This window comes from Pipra filicauda, unplaced genomic scaffold (genome assembly GCF_003945595.2).
Source record: "Pipra filicauda isolate LSUMZ 115617 unplaced genomic scaffold, ASM394559v2 scaffold309_size868695_pilon, whole genome shotgun sequence".
Taxonomy (NCBI): Eukaryota; Metazoa; Chordata; class Aves; order Passeriformes; family Pipridae; genus Pipra; species Pipra filicauda.
Window position 1 is genome coordinate 155,915 of NW_024104431.1, and position 18,235 is coordinate 174,149.

At 36.3% G+C, this 18,235-nt stretch overlaps 1 protein-coding gene across 5 annotated transcripts in view; it reads left to right on the forward strand.

The window, feature by feature from the left end:
* The window catches only part of ATG7 (autophagy related 7), a 119,370-nt gene that overhangs the window by 59,765 nt on the left and 41,370 nt on the right, over positions 1-18,235 (forward strand). For 2 of the 5 annotated variants that reach the window (XM_039383417.1, XM_039383418.1), the window contains exon 19: positions 2,350-2,626. The exons of 2 other annotated variants lie outside the window; for them this stretch is intronic. In XM_039383417.1, coding sequence (XP_039239351.1) covers positions 2,350-2,541 — 192 coding nt within the window. In that variant the 3' untranslated portion in view covers positions 2,542-2,626. Of the gene's footprint in view, positions 1-2,349; positions 2,633-18,235 lie in introns of those variants that run through there. One more of the 5 variants, XM_039383420.1, reaches the window with a different exon arrangement.

Consider the following 18,235-nt stretch of genomic DNA (forward strand, 5'->3'; position numbering starts at 1 on the left):
GAAGTTTTCTTATTACAACATCTTTTCCTTGAATGCATTATAACTTGGCTTCCAGCTGAAGTCTGCCATGCAACATAGTTTTTTTTGTATGAAGTTGGCTGGAGTCCTGGAAAGACCACCTGATACTTTAGGAGTGATACAAATTAATGACCAATTCCACAGTTAAACCCCAGATTTGATTCCAAGATTAACCTATTTGTGCTTGAGAAGATAAGGATTGGTTATCTCTTATCACTTAGCAGTGACTTCCAGTTGATTTAAGGTCAAACTGGGTGGAAAATCATGTTCTTGTAAATGAAAGTTGTGTCTGACCCCATGAAGAGACATCAAAAAAGTCTACAGTGTTATGCATACAATAAAAAATTTGCCCAGAGAAAAGGGATTAAGTTCAGAGAGCATAACATTTAAAAAAAGTTTTAGGATAAGCTTCTGTTTTCTTGCTCTCTCAACGTCTAAAACCCCTACTCTAGGTATTAACTAATTAACATGCTTCAAATTACTGATGAGTTGTTGCATTCTCCAGGTATTGAGGCTGGGACACTGAAACTATATTTATATTTAATATTTCATGAAGCAAGAGCTGCTTGTCAGTTACTGAGTTTGTTGTTATTTTTGTATACTTTTTGTTATTCTACAGGTCTGATGATGATTTTTAGCCATTTAATTGTTATGCAGCAGCCTTAAAATAGTGCAGTTTTACTGGATTAGTATGAATGGGAACATGCGACCTTGAAATCTGACAACATACTCTTTAAATTAGGTTGAGCTGCAAGCTCTGGTAGGAAGTGAAATTAATTCATGGTTGAGATGTGATAAGGATCAAATCACAGATCTGATTTCAAAGTCTGTGTGCAGCAGTTCTGCTGACATTTCTGTGTATGAAGGTTTACATGCAGATGTCTGATTACTGAAGTGTAAAATCTCACAAAATGGCTATTTAATGGCATGTGACTGTCTAAGACAATAAGTGAATTGACTCTATTCCAGTTAAAACAAAAAATTAAATATAAAACTAGTCTAGTTGGAATGAACTTAAAGCAGTGAGATTATGGAAGTAAATTTGGAGAAATACTCTGTATGTGCAAGCACATCAGTACTTCGTCATCTTAAAATAGGGGTTCTGTTTAAGTACTTACTATACCTAAAATAAACTTCTGTAATTGTAAAGTACTGTCCTAAGCCTACCAGGCAGTGAATTGGATCCCCTGCGAGTCAAGTGTGAAATCAAATAGGTTAATCAGTAAATACAAAAAGTACATGGTTAAGAAAAAGATACGAACTGTGATTTAGATGGAGGTAACTGCTAAGATGCTTTATTTTTTTGTAACTAAAGAAAGTCAGTCACAGAAATGGAAAAGGGATGCACACATAAACCTGGAAAGAGTTAAGTAATCACTTTCCAACCTCTCAGGGGGATAGGGGCTAAGAGATACAATTTTAAAAGTCTTTATGTTGTTGAAAAGTTATTTGTCTGGTGTCTACTGAGTCAGTGTGCCAACAACAGCAAATCCAAAATGCAAGTTAAAAATACAAAACTACTACTGGAAGAGAATATGAAGGCATAACAAAGCTTTTTAGAATTATTACAGTGCAACAGCTGGTTTTGCTAATGTTTCTTGGTTATTAAAAAAAAATCATCTAAGTTTTAATCCCCTTTGTCTTCTCACTTTGAGTAACTGCAGTATATGAATTTTGCCTGCCTATGACTTGTTCTTCCCACAATACTCTTTCTTTGAAAAGCCCTTGTAAAAACATGCATTTTGTATTAGTTGCCTTAGTTGGCAACTGTGTAGGCTTTTTTATTCCTGGGTGAGTGATTTATATGTACTAATCTCTGGATCTGCCTCTGCCACACATAGTGCATGTGAGAACAGTGGTGACCCTGTGCTGTACCTGTGCTTGCTGTGCTGGCAGTTCTGAAAGAGTGCAGTTGGCTGGGACAGTGGATCAAGCACCCAAACTGGTTTAATCTCTTCCTCCACAGGCAATAGTCTTATATGTAACAAATTCTGATACTTTGTGCACGTTTTCAGGGACATGCAGTCATGAAATTGAGGCTCAATTTTAAATCTTAATAGATTTGAAAGGATAAAGAACAAAGAAGACATAAATGCAAAATAAGATGTTATTTCCGGCCTCCAAAAGAATTGTCCTTGCATGAGTTTGGTTCACTATAAGAAATATGGAAGCTAAATGACTGAGGTTCATTCAGCTGAAGAATTAAAGAGTATCTGTTGTAGCTTTTGTATGTGAGTGCTGGGCAGTCTTTTTTAACTGTACCTCTGTAGGCAGCCCTGGCATTATTCTAAAGAACAGCCCTGGCCGTATTTTCTCTTGCTGCTTTCACAGGGCTTCGCATTTTCTCTTCTGCCCCAATGGAACAGGCAAGCTCCTGTGAGAGAATTCTCTCCTGAATTCTGTATCCTCTGTGAGTTTGTCCAGCTGTGCCAGCACACATCCATCACAGCAGCACGTGTGGAGATGGATATGGGCAGCATCCTCTCCAACTGTCTTTGCTTCCCCAAAGGGAGGGATGGGTGAACTGGGTCATCCTTTGGATTGAGTCCAAACTGTAAAACACAAGCTCCCATCTTTAGATGGGTAATGAAATACTTTAAACTCTGCCTGCCTTGGAATTACAAGTTCTTTGTTGGCTGGGGCTACTTATTTGATACTTCTGCTTTCTGGATTTAATCTAGAGTTTAGTATTTGGATCAAATTGTTTAATGCATTTAATATGCAATTTAATATGGTCTAATGTGTATTTAATATGTAGATTTATGCCTGCAGATTATATTTGGATTACTCAACAAAGTAAAATCCTGGTTGTAGCTGAAACATGTTGATAAAAGTTCAAGCAGCTGACTGTGAATTTTCTTTTTGTACAGTGGAAATTAGAGATGGTTATGGGAGATTTGGGAAAAGAAAGTAATACTGTTAAATATAATTTTAGTTACATTGAGGTATAAAGGTCACAAATTTTTTGCTGAGTGAGGTTGAATTCAATCAAGGTTGGTCATTTAAAAAAAAAATACCATTTTTTGTAGTGTAGCATTAGTAACACTTATGTCATAGCTGGTGGAGGATGCTACAGGACTTTTCAGGACAATACTAGAAAAAAGTTAGTGTATTTGGTAAACTGCTAGGATTTAAGCTTACTTATGAAAGAGAAAAATGTTGTTTTCGTGAAGAAATTTCTAAATTGAAGAATGAATATTTTGACCATTGAGTCTTTTGCATTCCAAGGAGAATGGTATTCCCAGTTCTAGCATGAAGTATGCAATCCTTCATTCTGGTTATAAAGTGGGATTTTTCTTTACTCTCTTCAGTTTAAAAGTGAAAGGAAAGAACTTAATGGCAGAGAAAATTGCCTATAGAATAGACTGCCCATTTAGAAATGTTATTTTAATGTGAAGGGATGAGGTAATAGAGTAAAGCAATGACCAGCAAGCTGCAATGTTTGACTCCAGTATCAACAGCAACTTCACACTCCTGATCTTTATTGTACTTTTTTTAAAAATGGCATATCTGTTTCAGGAAGAGTATCAGGAATACTCTAATTTCATATATAAATATGGGATCTGATTAATACTTGAGGCATGCAAGGGAGCTATAACATTGAGACTGTTGTTACTACAGTGAGGTGCTATTACAGACATCACAAGACTTGTTATACAAGGAAACATGATTTCTTTGGATTAGAGAAGTTGCCAGAGGCTTGAAGGATTTATAGGTGCTGCTACTTTGAGTTATATATAACTTCATTTTTTTTTTTTTAATTTAGATCTAGAATTAATGGTCTAGAATTAATGTTGATGAAATGAATTTCATTGGAGCATTCCTTAGCTCTCCAAATGGCTAGATAATTTACAGGAAGTTATAAATCCAGCTTCTGCACAGAGAAATGAAGCTAATATCCCTTATGACTGAAGTGAGGTGCGTTAGAGCTGACATGGTCAAGGTCGTTTTTCTTAAATGACTTATTATTCTTACACAAGGGGAGGAGGAAATGATCTGTCATGTTGTGGGCATGGGACAAAAAATGATGAGAGCATCTGCAAAGATGTGAGGAGGAAGCACAGGGATGAGTGAGAGCACTGATCATGTGGGTCTGAGCAAGGCAAGAATTGAGTCCCATGAGAAATTGTGCTGTCCTGGGGCCCCCAGGGGTCCACAGGGGCTATAGTTCCAAAGGGCTCTGGAGCTTGCTGTTAATGCCAGTTTTAATGTTAGTTTTAAATATTCTGAGTTTAAGAGGGGCATCAAGGAGTTTAGAAGGACAGGGATTGCAAGCCCCAGGCAAAGAGGAAGTGGGGAAATGTGACTTTAGAAACAAAGGGTTGAAATTGGCTTTTTTTTTCTGCAGTATCTCCAAAATTTAGTCACAGTTACTATAATGAGAAGGGACGTTGAAATACAAATGTGTAACAGCACTGGGATGTGCTGGGCTCCTGCAAGGTCTCTTTTTAGGTGAATTAGGAGTTCAGTGCATATCACATCCATTTGATCATTTCATTAATCTCAGCTGTATAAAATTGGCAGTATTGTAGCATTACTTCACTAACCCAGCTCAGAGACTAGTGTGACATCCAGTAACTTTTTCTAGACAGCTGCATTCCATACTGTGAAGTCTGTAGTACTGCAGAGATGTTTCCAAATGATTATTACTTAAACAGCCAATTAATTGCAAATTATTTATTGGGTTCTTAGAGTTAGCTCAGCAGACATCATTTGCTCTTGTTACCATGACACAGAATTAGTGGTATGGGTATTAATGTGAGTGTCAGTAAATCTGAATGAGAAATGAGCTATAATCAATGATGAAAGGCTTCTAAGTTTTGAAGTAGTCTTACAACATTTGTTTCTTACAAGCAATACTATAAAAAGAAAATATGTAATGGCAGAAATCGTTCTTGAGTTCCCTTTGACTCTCCCTCTTTAATGGGACTCAGGAATTTAGTTATGTAAAAATATGACTGTCTTTTTTGCCTTTGAGATATAGACCTGGATGAGATCCAGTATGAGATTGGATATCAGTAAATTGGAAAAGTTCTTTCCTAGTCTTTTTAACTTTGTATTTGGAACAAAACTACATCAAAAGCTGGAATAGGTTCCTCATCTACTTTTTCCATGACCGGGTGGGTTTTTTTGTCTTCAGATAGTGTCTGATTACTAAATTAAGCTCTCAGCATCAATAAATCATTCCCCTGCAGAGTAAAATTTGTAATTTTTCATATATGTTGTCTTTTATGCCTTTGAAATATAACTCTTAGGGCCGTGGAGCGAATCCCTGGGTAGATACAGCAAAGAGGGAGAGAGTAGAAAGGAATCCCAGTGCATATTGTATAGTTTGTTAGGGTGACATGCTGAACATATGGCAGAGTATTTGCAGGTGCTGTATGAACTCCTGGGAGCAGTGGCTGGTTGGGTTATGGAGTTTATGTAATGAAGAGTCAGTGTAGTTCCTGTTACAGCCCAAATGAGGGTTTTTTCAGAAGCTTAATATGTGCTGTGGTGTGATACATCTGTCACACCAGTGCAGTTACACTGCCAGGAAGTGTAAGGAGGTAGGGAAGCACAGAGGAGCATCATTCCTGATGCTGTATGAGCAGTGTTAAAAAGCAAACCAACCCAACTTGGCGTTGGAATCTGCATTCATACTGTGTAGAGGGTAAAGCAGAGTCTGCAGAGCCAAGCACGTGGAAGGAGTGTTCAGGTCTGAAGTGTTCGTGCTACCTCGCCAAGCCCATGTTCCAAATGGCATTGGAATAGATTAACTTTTAATTTCTCTTAATGTTATACGGGACATCACAGAGTCAAAGTCTTAAAATGCAAACAGACCATTTGTTCTGTGTATCAGAGAGATGGGGGACAGAAGGGAAGAATGGAAATAATCTCCTACCCATATTATTATGTTAGTGGAAATTAGGCAAAATCTGTTAGTCCACAAAAACAACAGCTGGAATTTATCTTGTCGTGCGAGCCTTCAGCTAATTTTTCTCACTGTATCCTACCCAAAGGTATTTTTAAAACTGGATGAAGACAGCTCTTATTTTCTCCATTGTACTTATATTGACACAGTTACAGATGTTGTTACTATGCAAAGCACTATTATTATTTTTTTCTCTTAAGTACTTTCCCAGTTTCCCTTTCACTGTGACAATTTTTTTCATTGTTGTTGGGAGATAGAACTATTTCATTCATGGGCCACAAATGTTTTCTTTTAAGTATTTGAAATGTCCCATCCTTCTATTGTGATTTTCCAGTTTACTATAAAATGCTCCAACCCTATTCAATATATTTTTGTTTAAACCTTCCATTCCTGTTATTTTTAAAACTGTATGTGTGTTGCTTTAGTTTTTCAAGATGTATCATCACTGTCATTTTAGCAATGAAATTCTGCTGTCTCAATCACTTACTTCAATGTGATCTGTTGCTTTCTTTGTATTTCACTTTATCACAGCACTTTCTCTCATCTCTGTCATCCATAATTTCTCTATTTGATTCATACCTGCTTGCAGATCTACTTTGTATCCTCTGTATGTTTTATTTTAATTGGGCATCTGCATGACTTGAAATAAAAATGTTAGTCTTTTCATCTTCCAGATTTACAAAATTATTTCATATTATTTAGTAGTAAACTCTTGGAATAAACAGTTGTAGATTCCTATTATTTTTTTATTTCTCTGTAATAGTATCTGTAAGTGGACATAGAAATGCTTCTAAACAATTTGCTTTTCAATAATCGACTTGGTTTTCCACCAGAATGTTGTAAAAAGTGCTATTCATTAATGGTTCTTTCTTGCACTTCTGAGCACGTTGTCATGTTAAAAAAAAAAAATCAGAATTTTTCTTCTGTCATTTTTTTCTTTCACAGTAATCTTGGTCTGTAATGTGGCATTTATTCTATTTATGCTCGCAAACACTTTCATTTTGAAAAACTACTGGACAATTCTATTGAATTCCATCAATAATACTGTGGTGCTGTTAACTGGTTGGTATTTAAATTTATTTTTTATTTTAATATTTAAATGTATTCTTACATTTAAAGGACTGCATTGGTATTTTATTTGTTTCTTTAGCTGCTCAGTTTGTCAGATGACAGATATTGTGCTCGCTGGACTCACCACCATTGCCTTGCCTCAGCGTTTGCTCTGTTCTCCCTATAAACTCAATTTAGTAGTCTGGTTGATTTTCCATTCCTCTTGTACAAACATGCATCTTCCAATACTTGCATTCACATTGAGCAATAAGAAATTGTCAGTACCTGTTTTTCTTGACTGCTAAGTATCAGGTGTAATTTAGCAGTCATTTTTGGGAAGTATTCTTTCAGCCCATTGCCCCTTGTCAGCAACCTTCCTCAGCCGGGTGTGCCTGAGTATTATTCTAATACACAGCTCTTGCCAAGGCCTGTTACCTCCTAGATTTTGACAGTTAAGCATCAAAAGTTACACTTCAAACACTAATATTCATATTAAAAAAATACCTTGTTTAATCTTTTTTTTTTTGCCCCTAGCTCCTTCATGCTTGGGACCAGTATTTGAGGTAATGCAATTTCCTGAAAATTTAAGGCTATCCACTTAACAATGCTTATGGCCTAAGATGCAGAGCATCCTCTGCCTTTTCTGAAAAAAAATATATATTTTTTCAAAAATAGATATCTGCCCTCATTAGTGCTGAGTTCAGACATGAGCAAGTCCATCTGTTTCTGGCAGGGTTTTGTAGAGGGCTTTCTATACTTTTTATTTGCATGTATCTCCTAAATAATGCTGTTATTTCACCCAAATTCCACGAAAAGAGTGCGGAGCAAATGAAAAAGCTGGACTAAATCTCTTGTATTGCAGTTTATGGAGTCTTTTGTATTAAAACTGTTGTTGATCTCTTAGGTTTCATGTTCTTTAGCTACAAGCCAGAGCATGTTGACATTACTAACAATTTCCAAGTATGTTTTCACCCCACACACATGAAAAAGAGAAGGAGCCCCTTCAGGTACCATTCCATGTCCAACTCCAATCTCTCCACAACTTTATGTGCTGAGCAGGAAAGCCAAGTAAGTGAAATACAAGGGAGAAGTTTGTCATCATTGTTGTCACCATTGACTCCAGCACATTTAAAGTCTAGTTTTTATCTCTGGCAACTGAGTATCTGTTCACAGAAAAATACTGGAAGTTCTTGGAATTACAAACATATCGAGTCATGAGCCAAGTTTTCCCTGGCTAAGGAGTGACAAAAGCTGCCAGTTGATCTGAATTTTATGTGGTGTTTTTTTCTGTTGAGAACTACTGTTCACTCTGAGATCATTAAAACTTATTGCAGCTAGGATCCAATATTAGATTTTAATCATTGTTCCAGAGTTAGAATGTGAATTCTCATTATGGAACACCAATGAATTCATCGCTGAAGTTGTTCATCTTGAAATTTTACAATTAAATTAAATTTTATCCCAGTATATTAGTAATTTTAGCAGAATGTTCTAATCCAAAATGGAATCAGATGTTCTTCATGGAAATAGGGAAGTCCAGACAATGGGTATTGTATTTAGGTTACCAGACTTGTGGGTTTTTTTTTAATTTTATTTTCATTGTTTACATTGTAGGGAACACTCTTTGCTCATTTTAAGGAGTAAAGCTATTAGTTTAAAAACATTTTTTTAAAGTTTGTATCCAAAAGTATTTCTCTTGAGTTGTATAAAACATTAGGTCTTCTGGAAATTCAGTGCCCTCCTGAATGGACTCCTGGTGAGTGAGGCACTTTTATGACTCCCTTAAAAAACAATTGCAAGCATTCCAAAAATAAACAATACGTTGATTTGGGGGGATGTTTTAATGAGTATTTTATAATTATTTGTTCTCCCATGTTTATTTCAGTATGGTATGTTTTAATTTTTAACTTGATTTTACTAAGAATTCTCTTGTAGCAGCAGAGAGAGTAGAGCTTTGGAGCAGGAGCCAATGCTGTTTCAATTCCCAGGTACAGATACAGGACTGAGTAGGATATTTCGCTGATTTCCATGAGTTCTGGAAGAAGAGCTGGAATAGTTCAGTTACATAGGCCAGCTGCTTTCTACTTCTTTTTGCATTTCACAATTAGGGTTTTTTGCATTGGCAGTTTTGATCTCATTTCCTAAATTAGTTTTTCCTTCTGTGTCTTTCATTAATAAATTTCACATGTGATTTTCTTTTGTTTTATTTTTCTTCTTTCGGGGCTGTTTTTGATGAAGAGTTGACCATACAGTTACGTTGGATTTGGTTTTTCCTGCCTGGGGTGTAAATTATTGCAAGTGACAATTCTTATTTTATTGGCACAATAAGTCAGTCATTCATTAAATATTCACAGAGCAGCTCTTGGTACAGCAGAAACCGTGATGCTGATATTGCAGAAGAGCTTTATTTATTGGGGGTAAGAGGGACTTCACATCATTGGATTGCTTGATGTCTCAAGGGAACAGCAGTTGCACGCCCATGAAAGCTCTCCTTGTTGCTTTTGGACAAGATTTACTTTTTACTGCTGAATCTCTAAATAATCCAGGAGATCCTGTTATCACCAGAAGTACAGCTTTTTTTTTTTCAGTTCATGTTCAGTAGCTGCAGGACTTTTTCTGATTTTAATTCCTGGCAATAACATTTTGTTCACCTTGAGTGAGCTCACGTGGAAGATGATAACATTTAGAACCTGAAAAATGTTGTGCAGCCAGTATAAACCCAGTTGCCTGGGATTTCAGACAGACTTCTCAGCCTTAATTTCCACTCTGTCAAACCTCTGTGTTTGTTCTCAGCAAGTTTTTCCTCTAGTCCTTTAATCCATTAGGTAGAAACTTTGCAGTGCTGTGCTGCCCTGGGGATGCAGCAGACCTTGCACGGCTGCAGGAGCAGGAGGGGGCTTAACAAGGACAATTGAAACACCTTCTGGATCTGCACATGAGTAGCACAAATATAAATAGTGGACCATGTTGACATGAGTACAGAGACAGAGACTGATCGGATTTTGAAGGTCCTTTCTCCTTTAAGGGAGCCTGGCAGACTTTCAAGGTTACTGCTGTTAGAAAATTATAAACCAGAAAAATACAGATCAAAGATACAGTGATCATCTTCCAACTTTGCAAGAGCATAAAGACATTCTGTGAGAAACCAGATCCAGAACAACACAGGGACAGCTTCAGAAAGCAGAGCTTACTGATCCTGCTCTGATATTCAGGAGGCTCAGGAAGGGACATGGATGCTGTGGAGCAACACTACTCTTCTGGGATTTGCTGTCTTACAAAGCATGTTACAAACCTACTTGCAAGGATTCCTTATTTTTTTCTCTGAATCAGTATTTCTAACTGTGACAGAGTGATTTATGTCATGGTTCAGCTCTGGCTTGGCCTCAGCAGAAAGATCAAAGAAAGAAATGGATGTAAGCATCAGAGCAATAGTAAGTAGGTGTGTTCAGAAGGTGAAATGAAGCTGGTTTAGTATAAGTTCAGTCTTGACTGGACTCTGTGATTTCTAATTAATTGATGAATTTTACAGACGTTTTATTTCATTACATAAAAAACCTTTGCAAAAGGTAAATATTTTTATTGTAGAGCAGCTGAGAAATTATCTTCTCTGTGTATTTCTCCACTCTGGGGTTTCTACAAAACTCACAGATGCAGAAAGAGGGTCACTGAAAAGCAGTCTCTTACTGCTTTCATGCTCTATTAAAAATGGTATTTGTATTTTTTTAGTTGCTAAAGAATAATTTTAGTTTGGGGGATTTAGAAATACTCTACAGTTTACGGGTATAACTGCCCTGAGTGTCAGGTGATGTTATCCCCACTCCTGGAGTGTGATGCTGCCAAACAGGCAGCAGGATGTGTTCCCACACATCCAAGGACAAGTCCAAAACCAAGGAAGTGGAGCTTACTCAAAATGGAAAATTTCACATCCTCTCTGCTGACTGGGAGATGAATTGAGGAAAACTAATGTTACTAAGTGGTGTGTCAGCAGTTCCAAGGGAATTATTGGAGTGAGAAGAAAAACTGGATGAAACTTGGTAGTCACCTGTATTAATAACACAACTCTGAAACTAAGGACCTTTTCAATTTTTAGTTGCAATAACTATATTTTCCTCAACTGCATCTTAAAACTATGAGTATACTACTCTGAAGTAATGTTTATATAGTTTCGAAAACTCCTTTAAAATTTTATTGTGCAACTCTCCAAATATTTCCACCCCAAAAATGCCGGCAAATAGATTTCTTGCTGCTAAACTGTTCCACACTTAAGTCAAAAAAAAGCAAGTGGATAAGTGAATTATCACAGAGAAAGCAGCATATTCACATTGTATTTTCCTCCCAAGTTCTTCACAGGACAAAATGAATGTGCAGCCTCTGTTTGAAATAATTAGTCATGGTTTACTGGGGGAATTTTGGTACTTTCATGTTGTACTTGCTTTTGATCAAAATTTTTCTCCACTACCTTGTTTAATTCTGGCCATCTGGATTAAAAGGCTTTCTTAAATACAGATTGTATGTCTCTCATTTGGAGTGCACTGCCATAAAATTCTGTCAGGTTTCCAGCTTTCTTCATTAAAGCTTTCTTTATTATGGTTTGTCATCCATTAAATGATTGTTATGCACAATGGTTACTTGATTATAATTTGCTGAAGCTGGGAATCAGTTACAGCAGTAACCCAGTTCTGTAATTAAAAGAGAACATGTTTATACCTGCTAGGATCTTGAGAGTGAGGAGAAAACCCAGTTGAAAGGCAACGATTTTTGCTAATAAGACATTTAAGCACTTTAATCTGACAGTATTTTGTACTGTGTTGTGGAAGTGTGACTTTCTGCATAATAACTATATTTGAACCAAAATTCCTGGTTGTGACAGGGATAAAAGGGCAGTTTCATTTGTTGTAAATCTTCTCACAGCTTTTATTTTTGTTTTGGGTTTAGAAAAGGGATGTACATTTCTGTTAGAAAAGGAGCAATTGGGGATCCTTGAATCCTCTCCAGGTTCTGTTTCTGCTCTTGTGTGTTTTTTGTTGGGGAGCTCAATCTCTCTTTTATTATTTTTTACACCTGTAAAGTTTTGAAAAATTATGAGAAAATTACCAGCTTTAAAATTATTTTATGAGTTTTTTTCATAGCTGCTTGTGTCATTTACTTTTGTATTTTTGTTGTTGTGGAGTTGCAAGATACCTAAGTTTGTCTTGGCTGTGTAGTTGAACTGTTATGGACAAACAATAGCATGACATAGCTGATGGTGTAATTGAATCTGATTCTTAGCAGTATGTTACTGATAACTTCAAAGTTATAAAGAAATATTTTCTAAGTTTATCATGTATATACTTTGGGTTAAGTAGCACAGCTTTGCAATACTTTTTTTCCCCTAACCTGTGTCTGTCCTATCTCCTAACACTCCATCTTTGAGATGCCTTTTAGAAAATCTTCACCTAAAAAAGGTCTCTGAGAACTGAATCTGTGGATATTTGGTGAGATGAAGCTGATTAATTAAATAATTTCACTTCAAATTTTGCAGGCATCTGTTTGGCTGAAAACAGTTTCAGCCACAGCTGAAAACTAGAGATGCAAACACTGTGTGTGCAACAAATTCCTGTCTTGCAATTACCTATTAGTCTGCAGGGAATTGTTCATATAAGTAGGTCAGAAATGTGCTTTTTAATATCTCTCAAATTGGGTCTCTCAAAGGAAATACAATTTGCCTGTTGCACTGAAAGAGATTTTATTGTAGGCTGTGGACTAAACAAAAAAAAAATGAAGGAAACTTGCAGAATTTAAGTGCTCTTTCCCAACATCTCATCACAATTGTTGGTGATGTCATCAGGAGTTTTCAATCTCACTGAACAGGTGAGGAATAGAAATGAATAAATCCAGTACCTCATAATTCTGTCTTTACTCAGCATAGTGAACCCTGATGTTCTAGTGAACATACAATTGAGATATGCAAGTTTTTTGAGGGTAATTTAAATAATTTGGAAATTCAGAGCTACCTGAAAAATCCCTTCTCCTTTCAAACAAATCTTTTATTTTTACGAGGGGTTTTTTTTTTAAGCTTTGTTGATTTCAGAAAAAGTAGAAGGCGTTTCTTGTGAGTCTAATCTTCTCAATGGCAAGTCCTTACACTGCCTTTGCCAATAGTTGATTTCATATTCAGTCCAGTTTTCTTTTCACATATGTGAAATAACAGTTTGGCAAGTGGTAAACAAATTATATACTGTGAAGAAAAAAGGCTTGTATTTTTTTTTAGAGTAAAAATATATTTTTTATGAAATAATCCTTTCATTGAAGTGAATAATTAAAGCTAAAATAAATAAGATCTTATAAGAGATTGCACAGTAATTATATAACTTTTAAGAAGAAAGGGTTCATGGTAATGAAGTATTTTCACTTTACTAGGTTTTTCTTGGAAAAGTACAGTGTCATGTGATGATGTGCCACAATGTGTGAGAGTAGTTTGCTGGTACAAAATCCAAACATCACAAAGTGCTTTCCAAAGACCAGATGTTTATCAGCTGTGTCCTATGGACTAGAGCAAAATAGTTCTTATTTAAAGTTTGTTGTCTGGTTCTGCACTGTAACTCCACGGTGGGCATTCATACAGGGTGACTGGTGTATGGCCTAGAAGGGATTTGTGTTTGGAGAAAGAAAATTGTTTATATGACTCCATAGTCAATAACCTGTTAGAACTGTGAGGAAAAAACAGCTGGAGCTATTCCTAGTTCAGGAAGTGCTGGGTATGGCTGGTTCACTATGGGCTTCTTCAACCCTTCCTTAGAGAAGTAGTCCACCTTTGATATTTAGAGAAGCCTTCCTCTTCCCAGCCCTCTTCACTTAGCAGTGTTTTTGAGAGTTATCAGGGGTAGAGACATGAGGAAATTCCTCTCATTAAGGCAGTAGTTAAAATGCACAGTGTGCTGGGTTTTGATAGTTTTGAACCTCTTAAGAATTTCACCCACATCTGAAAATTCATTATTATTGTCCTATTATATTGAATACAAACTGAATCAATTCCTGTGTCCCCAGAGTGTTTATCTGACACCGAGGGACATTCTCAGGTGTTATATGTTACAGTATTTATGGCATAATGTACTGTTGAGCAGCAGCTGATAACTGGTCTCTGGTTTAAATGCAGCTGCGTTGCTCTGCTCTGCTCTGCTCGTTTTCATCAGAATTATATCAATATTCTCAGTGTGTGTCTGTGTGTGTAATTTTAATACAACCCCCCCCCCTGTTCTTACTAATTAATAGATGTATTGTGACATAATTGAAGGGCAGTTTCAAGTGGAAAAGTAAACTGCAGCTTGTAGTGCTTTCACCTGTTTAAATATTGTTTAGCTCATTCTTTGCTGGATGCAACATGTGCTTTGGTTCTGTACTCGGGTTTCTTATGGTGCCACTATACTCTTGCAAAGCTTAAAACAACTAATTTTTTTTTTCTTACTGTAAGTAGAAGATGCAATTATAGATATTTTATTCACATATCTGCCTGACCGCTTTCACAGAATGACTAAGACCCTTAAACTGATTTAGATACTTAATGTTACCAGTAGCATCATAAATTTCAGGGGCAAAAGGGAAAAGTTAGCAAGGCTCGTTTAAAAAAATAAAATAAAAAATAAAGAAGGCAAAGCAAAACCCAATCTCTGCTTCCTCTGTGATAGTTCCAGTTCCAAAATACTAAACTGATTATGTTGAAACTGCATATTCTGAGCTGGGAATGCATTCTTTTACCATTTATTTCTATTGTCCAGAAAAAAAGAAATGCATTTTTCCAATAAGCTTATTTACCATCTATTTCAACATTGCCATGTTATCTGTGCCTGATTAGAAGTGCATATGTACTTGATTTGACGTGGGAAGTTACAGTCTGACAATAACATAGCAAAAATTCATGTTGAATTAAATGATACTTTGGTTTATTTTAGTTCTGAAATTTATCTGTCAATCTATAATTTTAGCAAACAACAAGAATGTTTTTATATGAACATGCAGGATCTTGTTGCTAATCAAATATGTTAAGGTCACTCCTATGCAAATATTGTAAGGGATGGTCTTTGCACAAAGCCTTTTACCACAAAGCCCTTTGCCAAAAGAATTTTCTTTCAGAAGTTAGAATCAAATATTTACTGAGGGCTGTCACTCTCTGAAGAATGCTCATTCAACCTTTCCTGTTGTGGTGCATTGATAATAAAGTCAGGTTTTAAGGCATGGTCTTTACGTGATTGTAACTCTAAAGCTAATTTATTCCTCCAGTTCTTTCCATAGGGCAGGCAGGATTTGGTTGTTCCTGTTATTTGTATTGAATTTAGGTATTTGTAGTAACATTCGAATACTTAGATTAGAATTTAAAGGTATTTAGTGTCATTCCCCTTTAACGTCATAAGGTACAGTTGTAACATGCAGTTACTGTGCAGCCACTGTGTCATTTCAGGGGCTGCGTTTTGAACAATTTAAAACAATGCCCATATTTGCAGATACCTTTACAAAATACAACTCCCTTTGATTTGTTCTGATGAAGAAGTGGGAAAGGAATTAGAGTAGATTACATCTGAAGTACTTATATGATGCTTACAGTACAATTGTATCTTTTTGAAGGATTAATTTGAGCAGTGAAGCCTCTGGGGTATTTCACAATAACTATCAGAATTTTCACACACACTGATCTTCTCCGAGATCTTGAGCTCCTTGAAGTTACTCAATGCCAGTCAATATCTTTGGGTTATGAATTAGTTTTTAATTAACATAATTGAATTTTGACAGAAATTAATGTATTGACTTCTCGAGAGCTCTTGCTTGTGTTGCAGACTTTCCCCAAGTATCCTCCATAAATTCTCTTGGGAAAATAAGAGAAATTCAAACCTTGTAAACAAATACGCAAGTATTACAAAATTTGATTCCTAATTATGTTGTCTTACACTTGACACTTCGTCTCATTTATCATGTCTCAAGTGTAGTTGGTTTCACAGTGTTCTTCCTCTTCACAGACAGAGGAAGAAATAAATGAAAAAAATGGTATCTTCAGCAAATGAAACCCCAGTATTGTCACTTGTGCTTTAGGCCACTGACTAATGCTGTTTCTTAGGGGACTCTGTCAACATTTTGCCAACTAGGAGAGAAAAAAAAGAAACTTTAGCAGTGAAGAGGTAGGTAAGAAATTACCTTTGTATTTATTCTGTGTTGTGTTTTGTTGTTAAGGAAGAGATTTGAAAAATCAAAGTATCAAAGCTGTACTGGAAGTAGTTGAAATCCGTTTTTCTCCATTCACCAGTCAAATGTCATTCCCACGTATTAAAATACTCATTTCAGATATTATGAACCATGGGATAAAAATAGCACTAAGTGCAAATTTGGACAGTGGCTTTTGTATGCACTTAGCTCCTGAACTCTGCTGCTGCACAGTGCTGCCACTGACATTTTTGCTGCTGTTATTTGAAGGGGGATTTTGTTGTTAATATTTCAGCAAAACCGATAGGGCTTCGTGTCTGTTAAGCCTTGTATTGTGATTTAAACAGCGTGGTTTGAGTATTTAGAGACATTAGGCAAATAAACTAAAGCTGGAAGAAGCAGGTTAGCTCAGCCTCTGAGTGATTGCTTGATACAAGGGACTCAGCATTTTCTGAGTGCTGATGTTATAATTCATCGAATATTTGAATAAGAGCAGAAGAGGAGGGGTTTGGCTTGGCTTCCCAGATGTCTTCCAGCTCTTCCAACAAAACAGTAGCCCTTGCTTGTCCTTGTTTCCATGGGTGCATGAGTCATAAGAAAGCAATTTAAAAAATCAACCAAGTAAGGACATACAACTGGAAAATAAACTTCGTGCAAGACTTGCAATTAAATCATGAAAAATTTTTTCAGAAGCATCTGGCTATAGCGTTCCCTAAGAGCCACGGTGTGGGATTAGCCAAGCCAATGTGCAGCAAATGCTTCCCTCCCTCCTCGTCCCCCCCTTGCTTTTCCACAGCAGTTTCAGACTGCCAGGGTGTGATCGAGGCTTATTCTGCTTTGGTTTGTCTTTTTAAATTGTTGGCCAAGTACCTGTGAATGGGAACTGTAGCTGTGGCATTTGGGAATGTGGTATAAAGATGGAATTCTTTGTTGGAGGGCTTGTTTTTATTTTGTATCTCTGCCTCTGTATTATATAAGATGCTGACCAAAATCTAGGATATTAGAATATATTTGCAGATGAAAAGTTAAGCTTCTACTGTATGTGGTGGTTTGAAAATTAGGAGGTAAAACCTTCTTTGAAAAAGCTCAGTAAGTGCTGGATTTTGGAAGTATTTATGCTGTCATGCTGTGTTTGTTTTAGTTATCTTAAATAAAAAAATATATAGCAGTCAGGGAGTTGTTCTTTAATGTGTGCAAGTTGTCATTTGGGGCATTTTCATAATTGTGTTGGATATTTTAATATTTAAAGCAAAAATAATTCAAATATCATTCAAGTGTAAAAATTTTCTTTTTTCCTGCCAGAAGGAAAATAATCTTAAACTGTCAGCCTGTCTTTGCTTGTTTGGACTTGGTAATCTTAACTAAATGAAACAACCTCTTAACTGTTTGTTTTGACTGAATTTTTCCTCATAGTCAAAAAAGTAAGATTACACCTGTCCATTGTTTCATTTACTGTAGTGTTTATTATGGTACTGTTTAGAGGGAAGTCACATCTTTCAATAGGTATTGAAACCAGGTTTCTGATTAAGGTCAAGGTTAAACTTTAAGAAAATAGGCACTTTGCAAAACAACTCTGCTTATAAGCGATACAGGCTTCATTTGCGTGAGGCTGAACAAAACTTATTCTGTTGTTGTGAAGAAAACAGCTTGGACCATAAGCATTTGTAATTTAAAAAATAAAACTCTTGTCTTCAGTTCACAAGAATTTGGTGAGTGTCGAGATTTTGACTTTAAATTGCCGATGCGAACAGAGGGATCTTTATTCTGAGGGGACTTTTCGTAGAATCCTGAGGAACAGGTTTGGTTTTAAAAGTGATTTCATTCCACCCTTTCACACTTGTATCTGATGTAATTTTTTTAAAAAAATAATGTCTCAAACCCAGTAAGGGCACTGCACTTGGAACATTTCTGTCTTTCTAAGCAGGCAGTGCTGTCAAAGGTGGGAAAGCAAAAGGGTGAAGATGATGACATTATCCCAGGCTGAGGAGAAGGTTTGAAATGGGATGAATTTCCTGTACAGTTATGTGCAAATTATATTTGTGACACGAGTAAATGAGACCTCAGGAGAGAATCTTGTATTCCAGC